General features: G+C 34.4%; 1 protein-coding gene across 3 annotated transcripts; it reads right to left on the reverse strand.

The window, feature by feature from the left end:
• Positions 1 to 1,821: 1,821 nt before the first annotated feature.
• On the reverse strand, positions 1,822 to 22,585 carry LOC129276279 (uncharacterized). Of its 3 annotated transcripts, XM_064109278.1 has the most exons (18): positions 22,573 to 22,585; positions 21,069 to 21,580; positions 20,544 to 20,629; positions 19,591 to 19,687; positions 13,168 to 13,236; positions 11,833 to 11,995; positions 11,419 to 11,495; positions 10,380 to 10,463; positions 9,904 to 9,974; positions 8,287 to 8,364; positions 6,587 to 6,647; positions 5,957 to 6,032; positions 5,271 to 5,470; positions 4,762 to 4,900; positions 3,749 to 3,819; positions 3,109 to 3,186; positions 2,725 to 2,859; positions 1,823 to 2,110 (listed from the first exon to the last, which is right to left on the reverse strand). In XM_064109278.1, exons 2-18 carry the CDS (start codon positions 21,435 to 21,437, stop codon positions 1,979 to 1,981), a joined length of 1,986 nt encoding a protein of 661 aa, XP_063965348.1. In that variant the 5' UTR covers positions 21,438 to 21,580; positions 22,573 to 22,585; the 3' UTR covers positions 1,823 to 1,978. The 3 variants fall into 3 exon arrangements, 2 of the variants coding, with proteins under 2 accessions (XP_063965348.1, XP_054768653.2); XR_010295662.1 differs by lacking the exon at positions 22,573 to 22,585 and having other exon boundaries at positions 1,822 to 2,110; positions 3,754 to 3,819; positions 21,069 to 22,556; XM_054912678.2 differs by lacking the exon at positions 22,573 to 22,585 and having other exon boundaries at positions 1,827 to 2,110; positions 21,069 to 21,999.
• Between the last annotated feature and the right edge of the window lie 1,206 nt (positions 22,586 to 23,791).

Raw genomic sequence — 23,791 nt, forward strand, 5'->3', positions numbered from 1 at the left:
TGATTCACAGCAGCCTTTTTAATTGAACCCTTTTTTTGAGAATTTGTGCATGGACTCTGTGCAGTAAGCAGTGTATTTTGGTGATTGTCAATCAATGAAATTTGACGGTAAATTTTCAGATCTGATGAATTTGATCCATTATAACGCTGATAGTAGCTGCACCATGCCAGTGCCTTATACAGAGAAAAATCACGCATTCCACATTTGGAATATGCAAGGGAGTCTTTCGCGCGTGTGAATGACCGACAATTCCATTCCAAATGAGGGATGTTTATTATGGTTATCGTGTAATTATGGTGGTAATTATTGAATTTCAAGATGAATACGTTGATTATACAGTCATGGCCTAGCTATGTTTAAATTAAGTAAGTTAATAATGATCATGCATCTACAGCACGTTAGAATATACCATTAAAATGACGGTTGTGCATTTTTTTTATAAAAAGCATGAGATCCTGATTGATGGAATACTGTTAATGTTACAAATCTTTATTGATGTTCATGTGATAATCAATTTGTAATTTTTGCACCAGTCCTGCCGATTTTTCTTTTGAGTGTTAACAAACTAGTTTGATTATATTTACAAAGCAGGTTTATATATACAAAAAAAATATATGTATAAATAAATATATGTACATACAATAGATGGATGGACATGCCCTCGTATTATGTCCATGTTAAGTACACATTTTGCTTGTACACGATGTTATTTTAAGATGTTACTTAAACCATTCTTTCTAGTTGGAAAAAAAAATAATAAAATTTGAATATCATAGAAGAGCATCTCATTTTGTCGGTTTAGTTTTTTAGTTTAGTTTTGGACCATACATTCAGAATGAAATTTACATACTCCTTTTCTCTTTCTTTCTTTCTTTCTTTCTTTCTTTCTTTCTTTCTTTCTTTCTTTCTTTCTTTCTTTCTTTCTTTCTTTCTTTCTTTCTTTCTTTCTTTCTTTCTTTCTTTCTTTCTTTCTTTCTTTCTTTCTTTCTTTCTTTCTTTCTTTCTTTCTTTCTTTCTTTCTTTCTTTCTTTCTTTCTTTCTTTCTTTCTTTCTTTCTTTCTTTCTTTCTTTCTTTCTTTCTTTCTTTCTTTCTTTCTTTCTTTCTTTCTTTCTTTCTTTCTTTCTTTCTTTCTTTCTTTCTTTCTTTCTTTCTTTCTTTCTTTCTTTCTTTCTTTCTTTCTTTCTTTCTTTCTTTCCCTCTTTCTTTCTTTCTTTCTTTCTTTCCCTCTTTCTTTTCCTCTCTTTCTGCTTCTCATTCTCTTTCTCCTTTTCTAACTTCTCTTCCTCATGATTTTCACTCCCACTCCCTTCTTATCTTCCATGCCCCATTCTCTCCCTTTCTGCCCACTCACACACTTTTTCCGCTCTATCTCTCCTCCCTCTCCCTCTCTCTCTCTCTCTTCTTTCACTCTATCTCTCTGTCAAAAATATGAATAAAATACATTTGCATGGGGATGGTCAATTAAAATATACATCACATATCAAGATGGTGATCTCATGTTTCATAGACATGGTGGAATCATATCAGTTAACCTTTTTCTTCCTTTTTTTTTTTAACCCATTTTGTACAGTTAACTTTCCAGAATTGATTATTCATTGGTGTTATTTTCCTCTTTATATACTCAATTGTGTTTGGATGTTAATCTTACAATTTCTTGAAAGGATCTTGACAAGATTGCTTTTTCAACAGTGATCTCAACCAGGGACATTCAGGCAGGAGCCAGTGGGGGCATCACCCCTTCATTTTCAACTGATTAAAAAGGGAAGAATTTTTTTTCTTTTAAAGAGAGAGTTTTAGAAAAGTATCAAAGATGACATTGTCATGTAAATACTTTTTTTTTATTACAAAACCTTATTTTTCATTTGATTACAAATTCACTTTTGGTTCATCTTGCCATCCACTCCCCCTTATCAAAGTACGATGTTCTGCGCCACTGTTCTCAACATATTCCATTGACAATGTAAGCCTATGCTGATATTATTTTGTGTAAAACTTCTTCATCTGCATTCTTGTCAGAGTTGTTTCCATGGTAATGGTTCGATAGACTTCCCATTTTAACTGGTTCTCCAAACTGCGCTGGATTTCATCTTCCTTGGCAAAGGGCATCATCTGAAGAACAAAGAATAAACACATTTGAAAGAAAAGAAAAAGATAACCAATAATGGTGATGGTGGTGGTCGTGGTGGCGATGATGATGATTATTATTATTATTTCTGTTGGAATCAGACTGAAAGCTACTATATTGCATGTTGGCAAGACATTAATCTGCATTTTCCGCCCTGCGGGTATTTAGGCCCTTATTGATTATATTACAATATTTCAGCCATGATAAAATTGCAGTTACTGTCGTGGTTTGTGCATCAAATCATGGACTGAATAAGACCAAGCACTTCACCAGGTGGATAGCCTGTGGACAGGGCAGAGGTGGATGCTTGTAGGGGCACATTCCCCCACCCCCCCCCCCAAAAAAAAAAAAATAGTAATAATAATTATAATTATAAAATAAACAAATAAATAAATATATTAATTGATTAATTAATTAATGAATAAACAATATAAAAAATAATGATAATGAAATAAATAAACAAACCGCCACCACTCTCGGGAAGCAAAATCTCGTGGGTATATAAAAGGGGGGCACGACCTCTGGTCCCCCTCCTCTATCCCTGGATCCGCACCGTGGCCGGGATACAAAATACTCATAACTTTTTGGCTTCACCTACCGATATCTTGACTCGATGTAGCATGTCATCGTTTGCGTGTTGAAGAAAGAAATGTTTGGACATGACCATGCATTCTGCCCCGTTGCTTATCAGACTTAGGCTTGGCTGTTCACTGAACAAAACGTCCACTAATCCCTGCAAGGAATTATCAAATCAAAAGATGATTTTGACAAGGAGGGTATCAATATAGATATTTCTATGTTTACATAATGATGATACATTTTTAACTTAAATATCTCATTCTTTTTTTTTGGGGGGGGGGGTATATTGGTTATCAGATACCAGTACAATCGCTTTTTTTTTTAGTAATCCCATTCCATGTCTTTAAGACTATTCTCCTGCAAATGAACCAAAGTAACTGACTTTTGTATGAATAATACTTACGAAGACTCCTCCTTTTTGCAATGTTTGGATGCATACAAAAACTGGGCGGGAATCAGTCATGCTCATTTTGGTTGACTCCTTATAAAAGATAAAAATATATACACAAAAATAGAATGCAATCAAATAATTCTCGACCATCAACATTTACTTTGAAACTATCGGCTTGAAGGCATTCTCCCAATTATGTTACGCTTCAACATTTTACAAATTTTTGTATTTAACATTAGATTGCGGGGTATTTTTTTAGGATTAAATCAATTATCGATTTGTAGGAAATACAAGTGGATAAGCTGAACAAAAATGTGCAAAATTGCATTCATTTCTTGCAATAGCATGCCATAGCATGGATTTCTCTATCCAACGACATATTTCATGCAATACGCATTTCACTATTGAAATTACATTTTGGGTCGTGAAAAACGAAAGTAGCAGTCAGTTTCAAAACTTGCAATGACCAATCGCGATCACCGTTTCATGCGCATTTTGTTCAAAACTTTGACCCATAACCAATAAGATCCTTTGTCCGAAATTCGCAATTGTTGATAACCTTTGTTTGTATTGCTGGGTTCTGCACAATCAGTTTTAGTATTTCCTTCGATATTATACAAAAAATTGCTTTTAATTAAAAAAAAGAAATTACCTTACTTTGTAGGGCACGCTGGTTGAGATCATGGGCAAAAGTACGTTGTGGTCCATATTTGGGGGACAATTCTAAAATAATAAAAAAATGATACCGAAAAAGTAAGCTAAAACATAATTCATAGTAACGAAGTAGGAGTAAGTAACAAAGTAAGAATAAGTTTAACAAGTAGTAAAGATAGATAAATCAATTAGTAGATATATAAATGAATATATAAATTGATTAAGAAATTAGCTAAAACGTATTCTTTGGGAGCTAATTTTCAAGAGAAAAAAAAATTTCCCAAGGGGTGCATAAGACAAACAAACGATACTCATGATAAGCACGGCTGCTTTGCATCCTCGCTTCCACTGAAGGCCTATATTTTAATAATAGATTTCTTTTACAAAATCCTCGCTCATCCCTTGAATGTCTACATCCGGTGATAAATCAAGTAAATAGCAATTTCAATAGTTATAATGATACCCTATAATTATGATAATCGAATTAATAATTATCATACTTATAATTACAAAATATTACATGAATTCAATAATAAAAACAATATATATCATGGTGATGATGATAATAACAAGATAATAACAAAACTGATAATATTCGTCATCATGTAGGGTCCCCTATAAGAGCACATTTTTAGCACCTAACAACATCATGCGCGCTATACAGTAGCATAATGAGCCAAATTTGAGGGATTAAGACATGGTGTATGGAGCAAAATTTCTAAATAGCTGTGAGCGAACAAATCGAGTGAGCAAAAGTTGTGATCATTCTAATACAAAAAATATTATTTTTAAACAGATTTTGACATAGTATTCAGGAAATGATATCATAGGTCACCCCGTTTCCTTTTCTCCTTCAGTTTTCTTGGTCGTTATTTTTTTTTGGGGGGGGGTCCAGAATCCCCAAGCCCCCCCCCCCCCCCACCCCATCTTTACGCCAGTGGTGCACTGTTATCGATATTGTTGTTAATATCATTGTTATTATTTTAATGATGATCACTATATTCAACATACCTTCGTCTTCCTTTTCTACTTCTATCAGTGGATATAACAAACTGTCCTTCATGTCGTTGAGGGCGCCCCCTTCTTCCAGTTCATCCATCCATTTCTCCTCTCTTTTCTCCTCTTCGATATTTTCTGTTCCATCTTCGCCCTAATAATGAATCGAGATAAATCAAGTAAGAGCCTTTTATTAATATAAGCTATAGAAAACTTGAAACTAGACCTCGAAAATAGTTGGTGTAGTTTGTATTTACTCAATAAAACATATAAGACGTCTATTTAAACTGTGAAGGTTACAGCATACAAAACAAAGTTAGACAGCATTTTTTTAATTCATACTTAGAAACACCTCTAGAGCTTCCAAATACAAGTGGAACAAATTTAAATATTTGCCATTTTAGATGTTTAAGCCATGGATTTCCTTCATGGCATAATCTTGATTTGATGATCAACATGCTGAAAATTATGTTAAAAAGAACGCTGAAATTGTGATTTCTAGAATATGAACTTCCAAAACTCACAGTAAGAATAGTATTACTCCTATTTCTGTTCGGTGCCAGTCGTTCTGTTATTTCTTCGTTCATCATTAGATAGGGGAGGTCCATTCCTCTCTTATACAGGGATTCCCTCTGAGCATGCGCAGCAATCATCCGTCGATTCATGAACGAACGCTCTCGATCCAATAGGAGTTGATTGTGCCTCGATGACGTCATTCTTTCATCTTCATATAAACAAGGTAAAAAGAGGAAGTCAATACCGATTCTAGACTGATTTTTATTAGTAGAATAACGTAATAACCCCCCCCCCCCCCCCGGATTATACAAACTTGCTGCTGCATTAGATTTGAAGGAAAGCACTCTGAAAAAAAATGATGAGTTTAAGTTTGTCATTGATTTGAACATTAATAACAAATATCAGGAAATCTTTTTTTTTAAGTAGGAACTATTCCAAACATGCCAAATCATTAACATCAATTAACGTATTTTCTCTTCATTTTTTTTAACATTTTATTGAAATCGATTTCTGCTCACACACGAGATGATTGCATCATTACAATTACAAAAAATGGCGCAAATTTCCATGGCCCATCGATTATCATAATGCAATGCTAAGGACATTCATGATATGAAAAATGTATATACAAAGATTATCAAGATACTATTCAAAGACAACCAAAGATGATGAAATATATTATTTTACGGATTACCTTTATTTGTTCTCTCCTTCTTTGGATTCAGTTTGGGTTCAACGTACTTTAGTTGCTTCAGAACAGAACAGCTTCCCTATTAAAATCAGATATTATGAAAAAAAAGTTAAATAAAAAAAAAGTATGAATTTAGACTCCGTTTAGACCACACATGTGAAGGAGAACTTTGTCATTTGGTTTGTTTAAGCATAAATTAAGTTTCGGCTTCAAATCAATTATGAATTAAGGCAGTGGTTAGAAATTCGTTTGCTCTTTTATTTCCTGTATTTTAATTTTCTTTCTTAACTTCTTTTGAGAATATGTTAAATTCTCAATTTTATATAAATCACTTATCAACATGTCATCGTAAGCCATCTGTCAGTTGTTTTAATAACATCAAATTAAAATGAAACTGGTGAAAATTTGAAAAAAAATTAATATCGACCTACTTTATTTTATCTTAAGACAATTCATTAAACACACAAGGTATATTGAGCACCTATTACAAGGTCTAAGATTATATTATATTCATGGCAAAGACTCTGGTATATATTGCCTTTTTATCTTTTTTCGTGCTCGTATAACGTATCATACAAAATTGGTTTAGATTCGCTAAATATTAATGAAATGAACAATAGCAGAAATTCATACCGATTTGACGACGTAAATCCATTCCGACAACCTACTATCCCTAACAAGAACGGTGTCTTTTCTGTTATATGAAATTAAAAATATCAAAATTTATTTTTCAATTAATGTCATCATCACTGGCGGATCCAGGGGGGCAAAGCCGGCCCTAGATCCGCCCCTGGTCATCATAATATAGTATTTTTTGCTACATTACATCTCCTTTCAGTGCAGATTATAATCTAAATCTGACAGTAGTGATGAATCAGGCGCGGATCCAGGAGGGGGCCGAGCCGGCCCCGGCCCCCCCCCCCCCTATTTTTTTGACAACCTGCAGAAAAAAGTGTACTCTTTATCTTGATAGAAACTACGAAAAACAGAAAAAAAAGTAAGAAAGAGTTATAATACCCATGATGTGTAATTTACAGCCTCGTAACGGCCGGCACGATCCCGAAAGGAAACAAGGAAAGGGTGAGGGGAAGAATGGGAAAATAGACTTTATATAAAAAATTTCGCTCGCGCTTCGCGCTCGCACTGCCTTTGTAATGATCCCCATTCAAGAGGATTAAATGCCACTTCATATATCCAGTTCTGAAATCAATTTGCAAACAATGTTTTAGCTCGCACCTCAAGCTTTCATTATTTTGTTTGATTTACACAAATTGTTATATAAAAATTTTCAGCTCGCGCTGCGCACTCGCATTGTTTGATTTGTGAGATACCTATCCTCTTTGGAAATTCTTTCCAAAATTTGTCAAAATGCTCCTTTATCATTTCAATATATCAAAAAAAATAAGCTCGTGCTTCGCGCTCGCATTTAATTGTTTGAGACACACAGCTTGTTCTTTATTTAAAAACGCGCTTAGACTGTCCAGTTTTCTGGTCGGAATATCAAAAATTTTGAGATCGCGCTTCGCACTCTCATTATCTAATTGGTGATACTTGTATCCTCTTCATTAATCACTAAAACCAGTCCTAATTGAGTCCCTTTTCACGTTACTATAATAAAATTTCGGCTCGCGCTTCGCGCTCGCATTGTGTAGTTCGATACTTATCTTTGTTCATGATTATAAAAACTGATCAGAATCTTCAGTTCTAATTAAGGACATAAAATATCAAAGAATTTTAGCTCGCGCTTCGCGCCTTGATTATATATTAAGACCACATGAGATACCTTATCTTGTTTATAACAATAAAAACTAACATATACTTAAAACTTCAGTCTTTAGTTAGGACTACCCCCTGAAAAACCAACAACAAAAAAATCAGAATATAGCGGCCAATCGAGAAAAATGTTGATGAAAATATTTTTCGGCCCCCCCCCCCCCCCTATTGGCGAATGCTGGATCCGCCCCTGTGAATGATAATAAAATTAGAGATACCTGATATCCTGAATAAATAGAAAATAAATAATCACAGACTTTCAACAAAATTATGTAAACATCAATTGTGAAGTGCATGAATTACAAGTTAACACTTGCGCTCCGATATTTTTTAATTTAATTTAATTTATTTATTTTTATCTTTTCGTTTTTTATGTATTTTTTATTTCATTATTTATATATTTATTTATTTATTTTATTTTATTTCATTTATTTTATTTTATTTTTTTTTTTTTTTTGGGGGGGGGGGTTCGCACGAAATGGAGAAAGAATTATATATTATATTTATGAATATCTTGTACACACATCAAAACAACCCATTTGCAATGATATCTTACTTACCGAAAGAAGTTGAAAACACATTTCTTTGGATTATTTTCGATTTTCTTCAGCGGCCATCCTTTCAAGAATTCAACGCTCCTTTAAGATTTAGGAAATGAAGATATGGTATTTGATTGCCAATAAATGATTATCTACAATATAGCTGTTAATGATGAACATAGGCCTATCTAATCTAAAATAATAATAATTATAAACCTTATTTACCCAGGGTAGCCACTCTCAGCTGAAAGCTGTTCTTCCAGCGGGCCCTGCATAACATAACATGTCAACATTACCATGATTACCCTTTTAAAGTCTTTGGTATATGACTCGGCCGGGGATCGAACCCACGACCTCCCGTTCACAAAGAGGCAGGCGCTCTACCACTGTGCTACCATGATAAACGGGTTTCAAATTAAAATTTTGCCCAATATAAAAAGTCATACATCGCAATATGCATGTTTAATCTTCAAGTGAAAATGACCGAAATAAAAACATATCAAGAAAAAAGTATACAATAGCTTATCCACCTCGCGGTATATAATAAAATATTCGTAATATTTAGTAGAATCGAGGTAATTTTGACCCAAACACTCGTGTTACCAATAGGATCCACTAGTGAATGATAATCTACATTGTAGAATCTGATGATCATTTACTTAAAAAATGAAATTTTGTCTAGCGGAGATCTTTATGTAACATTTAACTATATTTTTGGTAAATTTTTGTAAATTACAATGAAATCAACTCTTTTTAGAACTTTAATAAGGTAATGTATAAATCTCACTTAGTTACTTACTGTTTTAAGAATATTCTGGGACAAAGCAATCTCAATGAAAGTGACGTAATTTTCTTACTCCATTGAATTATAGAGGGATAATAGAATGACACAACATATACCTCTCTTTTTATATTCTTCTTTCTTCCCTTTTATTCACATTTTTAAATCTTTTTTTTACTCTCACTTCTTTGAAAGTCACAAGTGCAGGCTTCCCCTGCCTCCCTTAAAGGGATGGTCCGGGCTGAAAGTATTTATAGCTTAATCAATAGAGTAGAATTCACTGAGCAAAATGCCAAAAGTTTCATCAAAATCGGATAACAAATAACAAAGTTATTGAATTTTAAAGTTTAGCAATATTTTGTGAAAACAGTCGTTATGAATATTCATTAGGTGGGCTAATGATGTCACATCCCCACTTGTTCTTTTGTATTTTATTATGTGAAATTAGGTTTATTCAAATTCTCTCCTCCAAGAACTAGAAAAATTGGATTGACAAGTGATTTAGTGCATTAGATATTTATTGCTGCAACTTATTTCATTATAAGGGAGACAAATTATTCACACAAGTATGAAATAATGAAAAAAATATCATTTTATGTAATAACATAAGAAAACGGAGAGTGGAGATGTGACATCATCAGCCCACCTAATGAATATTCATGACGACTGTTTTCACAAAATATTGCTAAACTTTAAACTTCAATAACTTTATCATTTGTTATCCGAAATTGATGAAAATTTCGGATTTTTGTTCAGTGAGTTCTACTCTATGTATTAAGGTATAAATATTTTCAGCCCGGACCATCCCTTTAAGGAGTCGCATCGCCCATATAGCAAGATTTTTTTTCCAAGTTTACCTCATGAATGTCATTGTTTGTGGATCTTGGAGCATCCTGTTGTTACCAGACATCACAATATTTGTAAAATCCTGGAAAAAGAGATGAATATTTTGTTATCGTAACGTTCGAAATTATAATAAAGCCAACGATCATGAATAATGAAGAAAAAAAAACTTTCAAACAAAAGAAAGAACGCAGTAAAGAAAGTTTTTAATAGAAAGTGGATAAAAACGACAAGATATTCTTCTTCTTCTTCTTCTAGCATTCTTGATTTCATCAACCAATACAATTCAATCAATGTAAAGAATAGTTAATATGCTGATAGATCGATAATATTATTCATTAATATAAATCTATCAAACATGATTTTGTTTTCATTCATCTTTGATGAATTTTTCCCGATACGTTGTAGTTTAAGTACTTTTGTTGAGAATGAGCAGAAATTCTTATTTTCATGTGAAACAAAATCACTATACTTCCTGCATGATACTTACCTCTGCCGAGATAACAAACATTTCAACATTCTCTCTAGTGGTTACAGTTGATGTCCGTTTGCTTTGATTCAGAATCGCTAATTCCTAGAGAAAAAAAGACCCTAACAACTTCTCAAGTAAATCAATTTAAATAATAAGTGCAAATTGAGTACGCATTTATAAGATAAAGCAAATAACCTAAAATTTTTGCAAGAGTGGCATGGCCAGATAAAGCAGCAGTCAGTCCCAATAACACCAACATACATCTATAAACACGGCCGTACGCAGGGGGGGGGCAGTTTTCCTCCGCCGGTATTTTCAAAACATACAATTTTTAAAGAAATTTTTCACAAAATTCACCCAAAGGGAGCAACAAATCCTTCAAAAATTTACTTCAGAAAATTCAAGAGGGCCCCCACAACAAGCTCGGTCGCTTCGCTTCCTGGCTTTTGAGTTTATTCGAAAAAAATTACGAGTCTGCCCCCCCCCCCCATCCTCTGCAAAAAAATTGCATACGGCCATGTCTATGAACAAGTTGAAGAGCAAATTAAAAAGATTAAACGATTACTACGCATTCATTTCACAGACCGCAAAACGGTATATAGTTAGACGGCAATATGTGTTGGCAGGTCCGTAGGCCTAAGTAGAGGGGCGGTGGGGTCTAGGGGTTCGCGCCCTTGATAAATAGATATAAAAATAGGAAATATATCGTCCGTTTTTTGGTGTTTGAGAATATTTCTTCATTTTTTCTCCTTTATAGATTTTCGGAAAGGATATGTCAACCTGTACTTCCATGCTCGACCTCTTATATTGACGAAAACATATGCATAGTGAACCCCACAAAAAAAATAGAACAGACTTATAGTCGTTCACTCTATCCCCTTATTCTTTTATCAGAGATTTTTATTTGTATAGGCTTAAAAATATAAGAGGAAGGTCAGAGAAGAAATAACTTTTTTGGTAGGCCTATATGTTGTTCAAATTATTTCAATATATACAACAGAATGAACAGATGAAGGTATTAGGATCATTAAAGATATTCGAGATTAACGAAACTCACCCCAAAGCTGTCGCCCCGTAGTAATATGGCTAGGATCTTCGGTTTGGCTTCATCCGCCATAGGTACACTTACTATTGCTGAAAGAATTTAAAAAAAAATCTATCACTATATCTTTAGTCGCATAAAGCTGATACTAGCATGCAGCAAAGTGCAAAATAAACAATGAGTCTATTCAGATTTTCGATTTGTATAGGATAATGTTTATTGTAAATTTTCCAGAAAAGTACAACCATCAACTAAAGGAATTAATGCAAACAAATATTGTTAATTCAGTATTTCAATATTTCAGCATGGATAAAAGAATTTCATTCTAAAAGGAATACTTAGGCGATGAACAAATATATTTCTTTTAAGATATTTTTTTTTGCCTTTAATTCATATTCACGATTATAATCAATTACCATGGCAACTTACCCGAACCAGATAAAATGAAGTAGAAAGCATCAGGCATGTGGCCCTCTCTTACTATGACCCTATTCGGTCCATATGATTCATACCATCCTACTCGGGCTATACTTCTCTGCATGGACGCTGGGTATTCCCCCAAAGCTGACATCTCCCTAAGGGTTGTCTCTATCTGAGAGTAAAATCAATTAAATGAAGGGTCAAGCCCACCCTATAAAATTTTGGATTTGAATCAATATAAAAGAATCCAGCAAGCATACTGTTGAAAATTCCATTAAAATCGGATGTAAAATAAGAAAGCTATGACATGTTAAAGTTTCGCTTATTTTTCACAAAATAGTTCTATGTAGAGCTCAGTGACATGCAAATAAGAGAGTTGATGATAACCCTAATTCACTATTTTTTTATTGTTTGAATTATACAATATATCAAAATTTAAATATTTCAAATTTACAAAATATTTACAAATTTGAAAATAAGCCAAACTTGACTGAGTCATAAAATGTTAAAACCATGGTAATTCCACATATTCTGGAAAAAGTAAAATTTCTTTCACATAACCATGAAGAGAAAATTAGAATATTTCATATAATAAAGTACAAAATAAATAGTGAGCGGGTGACGTCATCAGTTCCCTCATTTGCATACAGACCAGGATGTACATATAACTGTTTTGTGAAATTAAGCGAAGCAAACTTTAAAAAATTGTTGGGGTGGACTTGTCCTTGAAATAATGAATACCATTTTATAGAAATTCTTCATCAATTTCATGAGAAGACTCTCAATTGATTGTACACTCTGGAAATTAAATGTTAATTCAACATTTAAAAGGTTGGAGGAGTGAAAACCTTTTCTAAATGTCTCAATTACCACTTTAAATGATTCGACCCAACACTTAAATTGTTAGATTCAGCTTCATACAAGGTTGGATATAACATTTTAAAAGATTGCCACTCCTCTAACCTGTCGGATGTTGGTTTCACAATTATTTTTTTGGAGTATACCGATAGACATTTTGTAAAATTTTACGTCGTTTTTACATTGTACTCCCTGGGGTCGTGTTCCTATATTCACTTACTTATTTATTTATTTATTTATATATTTTTGGGGGTCCGGGGAGTATATTTTGCCAAATCAAATCAGCCCCAAAACAAATAATAATGGTGATGATGATGATGATGATGATGATAGAAAATGATGATGATAAAATGATAAATATACCAAATTATAAAGGACATTAAAAAATAAAATAAAAGAACGCTTTATCAATTTTGTTGATAAAATCTTTGTCATGTCCCTGAAATCGAAAGTGAACTTGAAATGCACACTGTTTTGGTTTCTTACATGTTGAACATCTTGTTCGCTTCGGATAGACTTCTGTAAGATGCGTTTTGTTTCTGACATCAGTTGCCACTATTGGGAGAGAGATTAAAATGGATTGAAATATCATTATTATGTCAATGATAAAAACGTTATTGATTCTGTACAAGCAAAATGAAACAAAACTATAGTTTGAAATGGATCGTATTATACTGCATGTCTGTGAAAAGGTTACACATGTTTTTGTTCGTGATTTTTCCAGAATTACGAGGTACTCAAATAGACTGTCACCATCTTCTAACGTCGTGAAGCGCTGAAACCCATCAGATATGAATGATATGCAATATCATATCCATAAGCCCCTCCGTTCTGTTTTATATAGTTATTAGTCAAAGTTACTTTAGTTCGCATTACATAGGCGGATCCAGCTTTTGGCGAAAGGGGGGGGGGGGGCGCACTACCGAGCGGCGCACATATTTTTGCACTTCACCGGCGCCATAAAAGAAAATGTTGAAAAAGGGGTAAAGTCTGACCCTGTCAAATGCTCTTTTCAAAATGTAGGATTTCCAGTCATGCCATTTTGCATGACCACACGCAGATAATATTTCCGGGGGGGGGGGGGCAAGACTCGAAAATTTGGTGCACATCTCACATTTGCACATTTTTCATAGTTTTCATGAAATGTTAAGGGAAAAAAAATTGTTTTTTACAACAGCAATTCACGAATGTGCCCCCCCCCTTCCCCCTTGCTGCGTACGACCATTCCCTGAAGTCCACTTCATATCTCATTATAACAGAAAATATACATCAATTTAAACATATAATATTTCTAAAACATATATAGAGATAGATTGAAAAACTTATTAAAGAAAGAAACAAGCAAAAAGTAACACAAAATTTTATGTGCGATTTCAAAATCTCGTGTATTAACCCTTTTATTGCGATGAGGCCAATACTTTTGTATATTAATAGAGATACACGTTTTTTTTTACTATATATATATACAAAGAGGCGTCGATCCTTTTTGTAAGATTTGGGGGGCAAAATCATGAAACAACTTTCCAAAGGCGCTCGATATCACACAAAAGAAGCAAACTCACACAAACACACATATGCATATATATATTTATATGACTCATGAGAGAGAAACACATATCTAACCAACAAATTAATGCGAGCGCGAGCTGAAATTTTTTAGTATACTGACCTGAAAACAGGAAAAAGGTGCCTGTTTAGGACTGTTTGTAGTAACTCATGAGGAGGATACATATCTCACTACACAGACAATGCAAGTGCCGAGGGCGAGCTGAAATTTCTTTATATTCTGACCAGAAAGCTTGATATTCTATGCATTTTTGGTACCAATGATTAAGATGGGTATCTAAAAAAACAATAGATGCGAGCGCGAAGCGCCAGCTTAAAATTTTGATATTTCGATCTGAAAAAAATGACAGTTTAATGGACGTTTGTAATAAAGAACAAGATTATATCCAGCAAAAGATTATTGCAAATCGAAGCGGGAGTTCTTTTGACGTTTAGTCCTGAATAAGGGACATTCTATTCACCTATTTAATCATGAAAAGTATGGGGTTTTGCTACAGAAATGATGCGAGCGCGAAGCGCGAGCTGAAAATTTTTATATTCCAATCTGAGAAGCGGATAATTTAAGCACGATTTTAAATTAAGAACGAGTTGTGTAGCTCAATCTCAATATACGACTGGTTGCGTAATTATACACTCCCGGTACTAGCAACGGGTTTTAGCAAAGTTTTGGGCTAAAATATCGAATCATCTTCATAAAACACTATATAGAAGCTGTCTTAAACTAAAGGCCATAGAGGTGGCACAATGTGGAATGTGTAAAGAAGAAAAGTGATTGACCTTCTTTTTATTAAAGCATTGGAAAATAAGATCAAAATTAAAGGATTTGCTCTACGCTTTTGTATGATTCTGGGATTTTTTAAATAAATTAAAGATTTCATGACATCTGTCATTCTGTGGGCAACTGCCCCGCCCCAGTCCACTCTGTAAGGGCATGCGATAAGCTTTGTTATGACCATTCAACAATAAAATGTATGACCAGCTAGGTGCCGCTGATCATTCTTGACCGGCGCCGATCTAGCTTTGGTTGGCAATAGGCCCTTCTTCATTATTCTACCGGCGCCTATTTATTGGAACCAGGGGACGCTGATTATTCTTGACCGGCACCGATTTAGAACAAGTAGTGCTGATTATTTTTACCGACGTCACGTAAGATTCAGGCAGCGGCAATTCATAATTGACTGGCGCCGATTTAGAACCAGGAGGCGCCGATTATTCTTGACTGGCGCCGATTTTTAACCAGGTGGTGCTGATTATTCTTGTCCGACGCCGATTTAGATTTAGGTGGAGCTGATTATTCTTGATCGGCGCCGGTTAAGACTCAGGCAGCGCCGATTTATAACCAGATGGCGCTGATTATTCTTGACCAGCCCCGATTTAGATATAGGTGGCGCTGATTATCCTTGATCGGGGCCGGTTACGAACTCAGGCAGCGCCGATTTTTCTTAACCGGCGCCGATTTATAACCAGATGGCGCCGTTTATTCTTGCCCGGCGCCGATTTAGATTTAGGTGGAGCTGATTATTCTTGATCGGCGCCGGTTAAGACTCTGGCAGTGCCGATTTATTTAGATGAACGACTACTCTATCAATTACGCAATGATCTAAATCCGACATGTTCTTCGTGTGAATCTATTTTCATTGAAATCAATATACCTAATGTTAAAAGTATTATAGTTGGAATAATCTATAGGCCCCCGAAATCTAATCTTCGTCAATACGCTGAATATTTTTCCGATTTATTGCAAAAACTTTCAAAAGAAAACAAACAAATATATCTACTTGGAGATTATAATATCAATTTATTGAATATGACTTCAAATAGTACTATCAACTTAATGAATACAATTGCACAATATGGCTTTTATATCAAAATTAACTTGCCAATTCGTGTAACTAATACATCTCAATCTATTATAGACAATATATTAACAAATGAAAGTGATATTATCTCGGGTGTGCTTTATTCTCCAATAACTGATCACATGCCAATTTTTTGTTACAAGAAAGGAATTCTTAAGAATGATTCAGCCCAATATTACACTTCAAGGAAAATCAATGAATCAACGATCAATAGTTTTTTTGTTGAACTGTATAATGTTGACTGGAGTGAAGTACTAGCATGTATCGATGCTGACAAATCCTATAATTTATTCATGAAAATGTTCATCAAACTTTATGATAAACATTTTCCTCGTCAACAACAAAAAAGGAGAAGAAAAAATAGAAAACCGTGGGTTATCAACAAAATATTTTGCCAAACTAGACTTGCCAGTAACGAGAGAAAATTTAAAAAAATTAGAAATAAACTTATTAATATCATTCGTATATCTCGTCAAGAATATTACCAAAAAATATTATATATGAATCAGAGTAGTATAAAAAAGACATGGAAAACTATTAATGAGTTATTAGGTAAGAAGAAAAATCTAATCCCCAAAGTGTTTAAATGTAATCAAAAAATATATTCTCAACCATCTGAAATATCTGATGCATTCAATGAGTATTTTGTAAATATTGGAAAAAATATTAGTGATATGGTCCCACAATCTATTCATTCTTCTCACTCTTATTGTCGAACAAATGTGGTTGGTTCCTTCTTTTTATCACCTGTACATATAAATGAATTGATTAATATTTCTAAATGCCTTAAAAGTAGTGCAAGTTGTGGAATTGATAACGTAAATTGTAAAGTTGTTAAGCGTGTCATTTATGCCATTGCCTTGCCTTTAGCTCACGTATTTAATCTGTCTTTTGCAACTGGGAAAGTACCTTCAAAACTCAAAGAATCTAAAGTAATTCCCGTTTTTAAGAAAGATGACCCCGATAAATTTGTAAATTATAGACCAATATCCCTCTTACCATGTTTCTCCAAATTGCTTGAACGACTAGTATATAATCGATTACATAAGTTTTTAAACAGTAATGATATCTTAAGTGATTCTCAATACGGATTTCGACCCACTTATTCCTGTGAGCATGTTCTTTTAAAAGTTAAACAAAAAATAATGGATTCATTTATTGCTGACGAACATATAATTGGGGTCTTCTTAGATCTATCTAAAGCTTTCGATTATATGGACCATTCATTACTTTTATTTAAACTTAATCAATATGGAGTTCGAGGGATCGCGTTGACTGGTTTAGGGATTATCTTTTAAATAGGGTTCAACATACATTTGTCCACGGTGTCTTATCTTCTTCATTAAATGTTTCCGTTGGGGTACCGCAAGGATCAATTTTAGGCCCCTTGTTATTTCTTTTATATATAAACGACCTTTGTAAATCATCTAATTTGTTAACCTTTTATCAATTTGCTGATGACACAAGTATTTTTTATTCTTCTAAAGATTTAAATAATACCATCCACACCCTGAACAATGAACTCCAAAATGTTTCCGACTGGTTGAAAGCAAATAAGTTGTCCCTGAATATCAATAAAACTAGATGCATCTATTTTAATAAAAATAAATCTTTAACACGAACCCATACTGACAAATCTAATAATTATAATCCAATTGACAACGCTCATATTCACATTTATATCGACAATAAACGTATCGAATTAAGTAATTCCATTAACTTTTTAGGTGTCACATTGGATAATCTTTTGAGTTTTAAGTACCATATGATAAATGTATTACATAAGATAAGCAGGAATACTGGTTTAATTTACAAACTTAAGCATAGTTTACTTCATAAAAATCTGATAACTCTATACCATTCCATAATTTTCCCTTATTTAAAATATTGTAATATTGTCTGGGCTACCAATGTTACCTCATATGAATTGGACTCAATATTCAAAATTCAAAAGAAATGTTTAAGAATAATTACCAATTCCCATTACCTAGCACCATCCGCACCTTTATTTAAGAAATTGTCTTTACTTAATATATATGATATTAATAAGCAAGAACTCGCAATATTTATGTATAAGTACAAGAAGAGGTTGTTACCCACTCCTTTTTCAGATCTTTTTCAATACAATAATCAAGTTCATAATCATAATACCCGTTCTTCCAATAAATTTCATTTATGGTCTATCAAGTCTAGTCACGAAGCTAAATCATTGAGTTATGTAGGTCCCAAACAATGGAACGAGATTCCCCAAATAATAACTAATTCACAATTTATATCATCCTTTAGAAAACAGTACAAAAATTTTCTAGTAAATGATTATTAATTTTCGCAGTTGATATCAATGCATTACTTGTACCATATCTACCCCCCCCCCTCCTTCGATTCGTGTCTTTTTGTATTCTTTGTCGTTGTTTTTTCCTCCTTTTTCCTACATTGTATTTACTATAATGATATGACATTCTGTTTTTTTTTATTCAATATTGTTGTCGTTTTACTATGTTTTGGCGATCCAGCCTTACAGGTTTCTTATAACCTTCATGGAAAGCCACGCAATTTATTTTAATATCTAATCACATTATTTGATGTTTCTTTGTATTTTTATCTTATTTTGCGAAATAAAGATTGAATTGAATTGAATTAAACCAGATGGCGCTGATTATTCTTGTCCGCGGCCCCGATTTAGATTTAGGTGGTGCAGATTATCCTTGATCGGCGCCGGTTATATGCAGGCAGCGCACTGCTGATTATTTTTAACCGGCGAAGTTGTTGGGAAAAGGGTAGTTAAAAGAAAAGATGAGGAAGATGATATGATTGTGCTTTGCTGGGGGATAGTCTTTCCTTACTGTTGCTAATATTATATCAGTGTATAATTTTTTTACGCGGCGCCTTTTCTTTTCTTTCCTTTATTTTTATTTTTTCAAGCAGCGCCTTTTCTTTCTTTTACTTTTCTTTTATTTTTTTTGAGCGGCGCCTTCGGCGCCGCTCAAATATTAGGGGGGGGGGCGCGCGCCCCCTGCGCCACCCCCCCTGGATCCGCCACTGCATTAGTTCTCACTGTTTATACCTTCTAATTCTTATGCGTTATTCCGATTGATATTGTACTTTAAATTTGACTATGTATTGTTACTTTGATTTTGTTGTGCTTTGTGAACGGAACATGAATAAAATCTTAATCTAAATATTTCATGGCAATTTCTTCGCTTCACCCACTCGCATGATTCAGACAGCGATTGCTTGACTAAAAAAATATCGTATCATATATATATATATATATTGTGTTTCCTCTGTGGCAAACCGAAAAGGCAGACATACGTACTTTAATCTGACCCCAAGGCCCCAAGCTCGTTTAGAAATTCAGTAATATGTACAAACTGGGCGGGGAAAACTTGTATTACAGTATCGCCAGGATTTTATGTTTACTTCCCCGAAACATGTGTTAAAAAATAATGATAAAGAACGTGAATCTACGTTTCTGCCAACCGACCTTCCTCTTAGCTCTGTATTCTGTGACGTCAAACATGAGATCTGTTCTTTGTCTAGTGGATACAAGCTGGGCGAATGATATCTCCACATCTTCTGTCCTGTATGGGAGATTAGGTATATGTACTAAAATAGTTGTGATGGTGTTTTCGGTCTCACTTTTTAATGTGTCTAAGAAATGTTCTCAAGATGTAATGATGGTTAAAGGAGTGAATCTGGTAGCGGATAAAAGAGGGGGAGGTCCCCCTCTGGAGGCGTAAAATATTAAATGTTAATATTTTATGTTATTTAAGTGTGCATATTTGTATATTTCTGGTGGGCCCTGGCAGCAAGGATTGGAGTGATGACCACCTTTCTTTTGCATTTCAAAAAGAACATCGAATGGAAAATCGAAAATGTGATAACATTCAATATCGGGGGTGGGGTATCATTTTTAAAGGCCCCTTTTGGCACAACCTCCTTACTGGTCAATCCTTGATCATTTGATCATGAGGAGTGAATCTTCTCTCAGTATTCTAAATGAACTTCAAACATTATTAGTGAATGATATATATTTTTTAGTGAACGATGACAGCTGCATTCCCCACATCATGCATTCCTATAGGACTTGCCAAAATATACCATTAAATAACTAATTTGATCGGGGGCTTTGGGGGTATTTTGATAGTAGTGACACATATGACCTTACAAGGTGACATTATGATTTATATATCGTCTCTACTAAATATAAAAGATTATCCATTTAATGTAATTTTTATCTCCCCCCTTATTTACACTCCCCTTTTTCACTAGGCCCTGCCATCAAAATGAGCGAAAAGGGGGCTCAGTTATAAATATGTGTTTGGATAGGCTCAGTTCAATAAATCGTTCGTCGTGTTTGTAGGAATGAGAAGAGAAAAATCAACTAATACAGGGCGAATACAAAAGAACAAGGCAGCAATTTTATAAATATCTTACCCCCTCTCAACGAAATGAACTTCACAAATCCTCTTGATGATAACAATAAGACGGGCTACTACTCTGAACAGTCTTGAAATATGTAGCTGCAAATAAAAGCATATAAGTAAGTAAATTGTAATATTATAAATGTAATATTTTATACAGTTTCATTGATTTAAATTCACAGACATGAAAGAGGACCCCCTTTTATTAAAGGAATAAATAACTTAAAATGTCACCCATGCAGATTGTTATAAATCATAGTTGAACTACATTTTAAGAATAACACAAATTAAATATCTATTAAATAATATCAATGATTTGATAATACAAAATCGATACTTAGAATGTTGAAGGCTAAATAGAAAAGTCAAATAAATGGAAAGACATTTCAGATCTCCATTTAGTATTGACATCACCGCAGGTCTTAAGATCAAATATTTTTGTTATATTTACTGGGTGGAAGTTGCGAATATCTTAACATTAAGAATAAATGTTTCAAAAGGTTTTTAAGATATTTGCAATGCCAAAGCAGTAACAAACCTTTCGTTCTTGTCGTTGTTTTCTAAATCTCTGTCGCTTGAAGGATATCGCAGCATTGATCACCTTCAACGATGACAGATGGTTATTGAAACTATCATCTTCCTCGCTTTTATCCAGATCGGATGAGCTTAATCGGTTGCGTCGAGATTTCATCTTAGTTTTGGCAACTTCTGCAACTCTTGAAGCAACTGCGTCACCGAGCTGCTTCGGTTTCAACCGCGATTTTACGATTTGTTGCCATCTTGGATTGCTGCTTGAGCTGGAAGTAAAATCCTCTTCTTCAGTTTGCTCCGGTCTATCATTTAGATGAGTCCCATCTTCCACCCTTAACGGGATGGGTTTACATTGTTTCTGATTAATAGATGGCATTACGCGTTTTCCAATTTGGACAACTTCTGCACCCTGAAACCGTTGGTTGTTTCCTGAAGTGCCACTCTCATCAGCTAACGACAACCTTGGTGTATCTCGTCGTTTTCGGGAATTCTCCTGCTCAACTCCTCCTGGACCATGGTCTTGATCAAAAGGTAAATCATCTTTTCGTTCCCTTTTCCAATGTGGCCTTTGCTGCTTACTGCTGGGATCCGCCACGATTTGAGCAAGGAAAGTCGAATATTTACCGACCACTTTATCTTTGTTGTCTCTAGCATGTGCTCTAGGCACCATCCTACTTTCTTTCCCACCAGAGAGGGAACCTTGTGTCTTTGAAGCAGATGAGAAGGTTGGGTTACGTAGGGATTGGATTTGCTTCTTTGCATATTTCGTTTTCTTTTTCTTTTGGCCATCTAGTATTTCGAGCGTGGATAATATACTCTGGATACGAGAATCGTTGTCTATCTTAGCAGCCATTACTTTTAATATTCAATAAGCTATTGCAGCTGCATTTGATCTTGTATACTTGACTAGTCACAGTGCTATTAACTAATTATTAATCCTGTCATAACTTTTCCTCCGTTGTAGAAGATAATGCAAAAATAGATTGAATACTCTGTGTTGGAATAACTTGACACTCCGACAGGTAAAAAGGTAAAAGGATATTTAATGGAATCTGATACTCTGTATTGGGTAAAAAGGAAACCCGCATTTTGTGGTTTAAAATATGAGGTAAAAACAAGTATTTTGCCGATATCAAATAGCACTAGAAGTTATCTTAACCAACAGACATGCATGCTCAATCTTCAGTTCCTTACCCAATGTTGGCTAAACTCTTTTTAAAAAGTCTATTCAGTGCAATTTCAAAATCCCTCTTCAATTCTCTGCCGTGATCATGATGATGATGAACGTCTCAAAATTTTCAGACATCTTTGTTTTCCACACGAGTCACTCCATGAACACAAGGATTACACACTACACTATATACGCAGTGACTGTCCCGCAGCTAATTGTCGGATTTGTATATTCCATTTAAATAAATCTTCACGCATTCACTAATCAACATCCCTCCTCAATTAACAAATAAAAAGTTTCCCATGTTTCTTCCTGCAATTAATCAAATGTTTCTCCTTACTGAATATCCAAAAATCGATACATAATTATCAATATGGACTCCTCAATATGATGTTTTGGTCTTTTGAAGAGAATAACCTTTACCGAGATAAACAATTAAAACTTGGTGTCATTTGGCTTGGGGTTTAATCAGGGGTGGACTTGGTGATAACAATGTTGTACTAATTCATGTAGATATCAATTAGTAATCGTAACATATTACGTAATATAGTGGTACAATGATAACTAATCCCGCAACTGATAGGCTAAAACTAATCTCATTCTGAGTAACTTTATAAATACTGTAAATTAGTCCAGCTATGCACTTGAAAAACAGAATCATACTTTATCATTTCATTAAGTTTTGAATGAAGCTGTAATCAGCGAAACGGTGGTTCGTATGGACTTTATGAGAAGATACAGTCATGTCTTAAAAGGTGAGATGAAAGTCGTTCGTAAGTAAGGGTTTCAAAGAATAGTCAATGGCATTTGTGGCCGAAGCATAAATTTCATCGAATCTCCTTTCACATGTTCAATATGTGGCGGATTCATAACATTCTGGTTCGTTCTCGCGCAAATTCCCAAATTGGTACATCGCACAAAATTTGTCGCAAGATCATGCCACTGTTACCGCTATCATTACCATCAGCACCATTACCACCACCTCCACTGCCGCCGCCGCCACCACCACCACCACCACCACCACTACCACCACCACCGCCACCAGGGGTGCTATATCTTTTCTGATGGGGGCAGGGGCGACGCAAGGGTTTTGTGATAGGAGGGCGCAAGACGACCTACTTTTTCCTCAATTTAGTTGAGAGTAGTTACACGAGCTATACTCTCTTGATTATGTTATTCTATCTTCTATCTCCTATCTTTTTCTTTCCTTTTCTCGTCATTAACAAAATATTATTTGAAAGATCACAGGGTTAATCAAGGGGTAATATAGAGTCGAATGACCCATACCTCTTTTTGTATACTCTTCTACCTTCCTTTAAAAAAATATCATATATGAAAATTTATCATCATCATAATCATTATCACCGTCATCATTATCATGACCACCACCACCATCACCATCCTCATCATCATCTTCCTCATCGTCATCATCATCACCACCACTATCATCATCACCACCAAGACAATCACCATAATTATGCACAATCACCATCACTTCAAGATCATCACTATCAAAATAATGGTAATCAACATCATCATCATCACAACCCCACAACCAC

This window comes from Lytechinus pictus, chromosome 14 (genome assembly GCF_037042905.1).
Source record: "Lytechinus pictus isolate F3 Inbred chromosome 14, Lp3.0, whole genome shotgun sequence".
Classification (NCBI taxonomy): domain Eukaryota; kingdom Metazoa; phylum Echinodermata; class Echinoidea; order Temnopleuroida; family Toxopneustidae; genus Lytechinus; species Lytechinus pictus.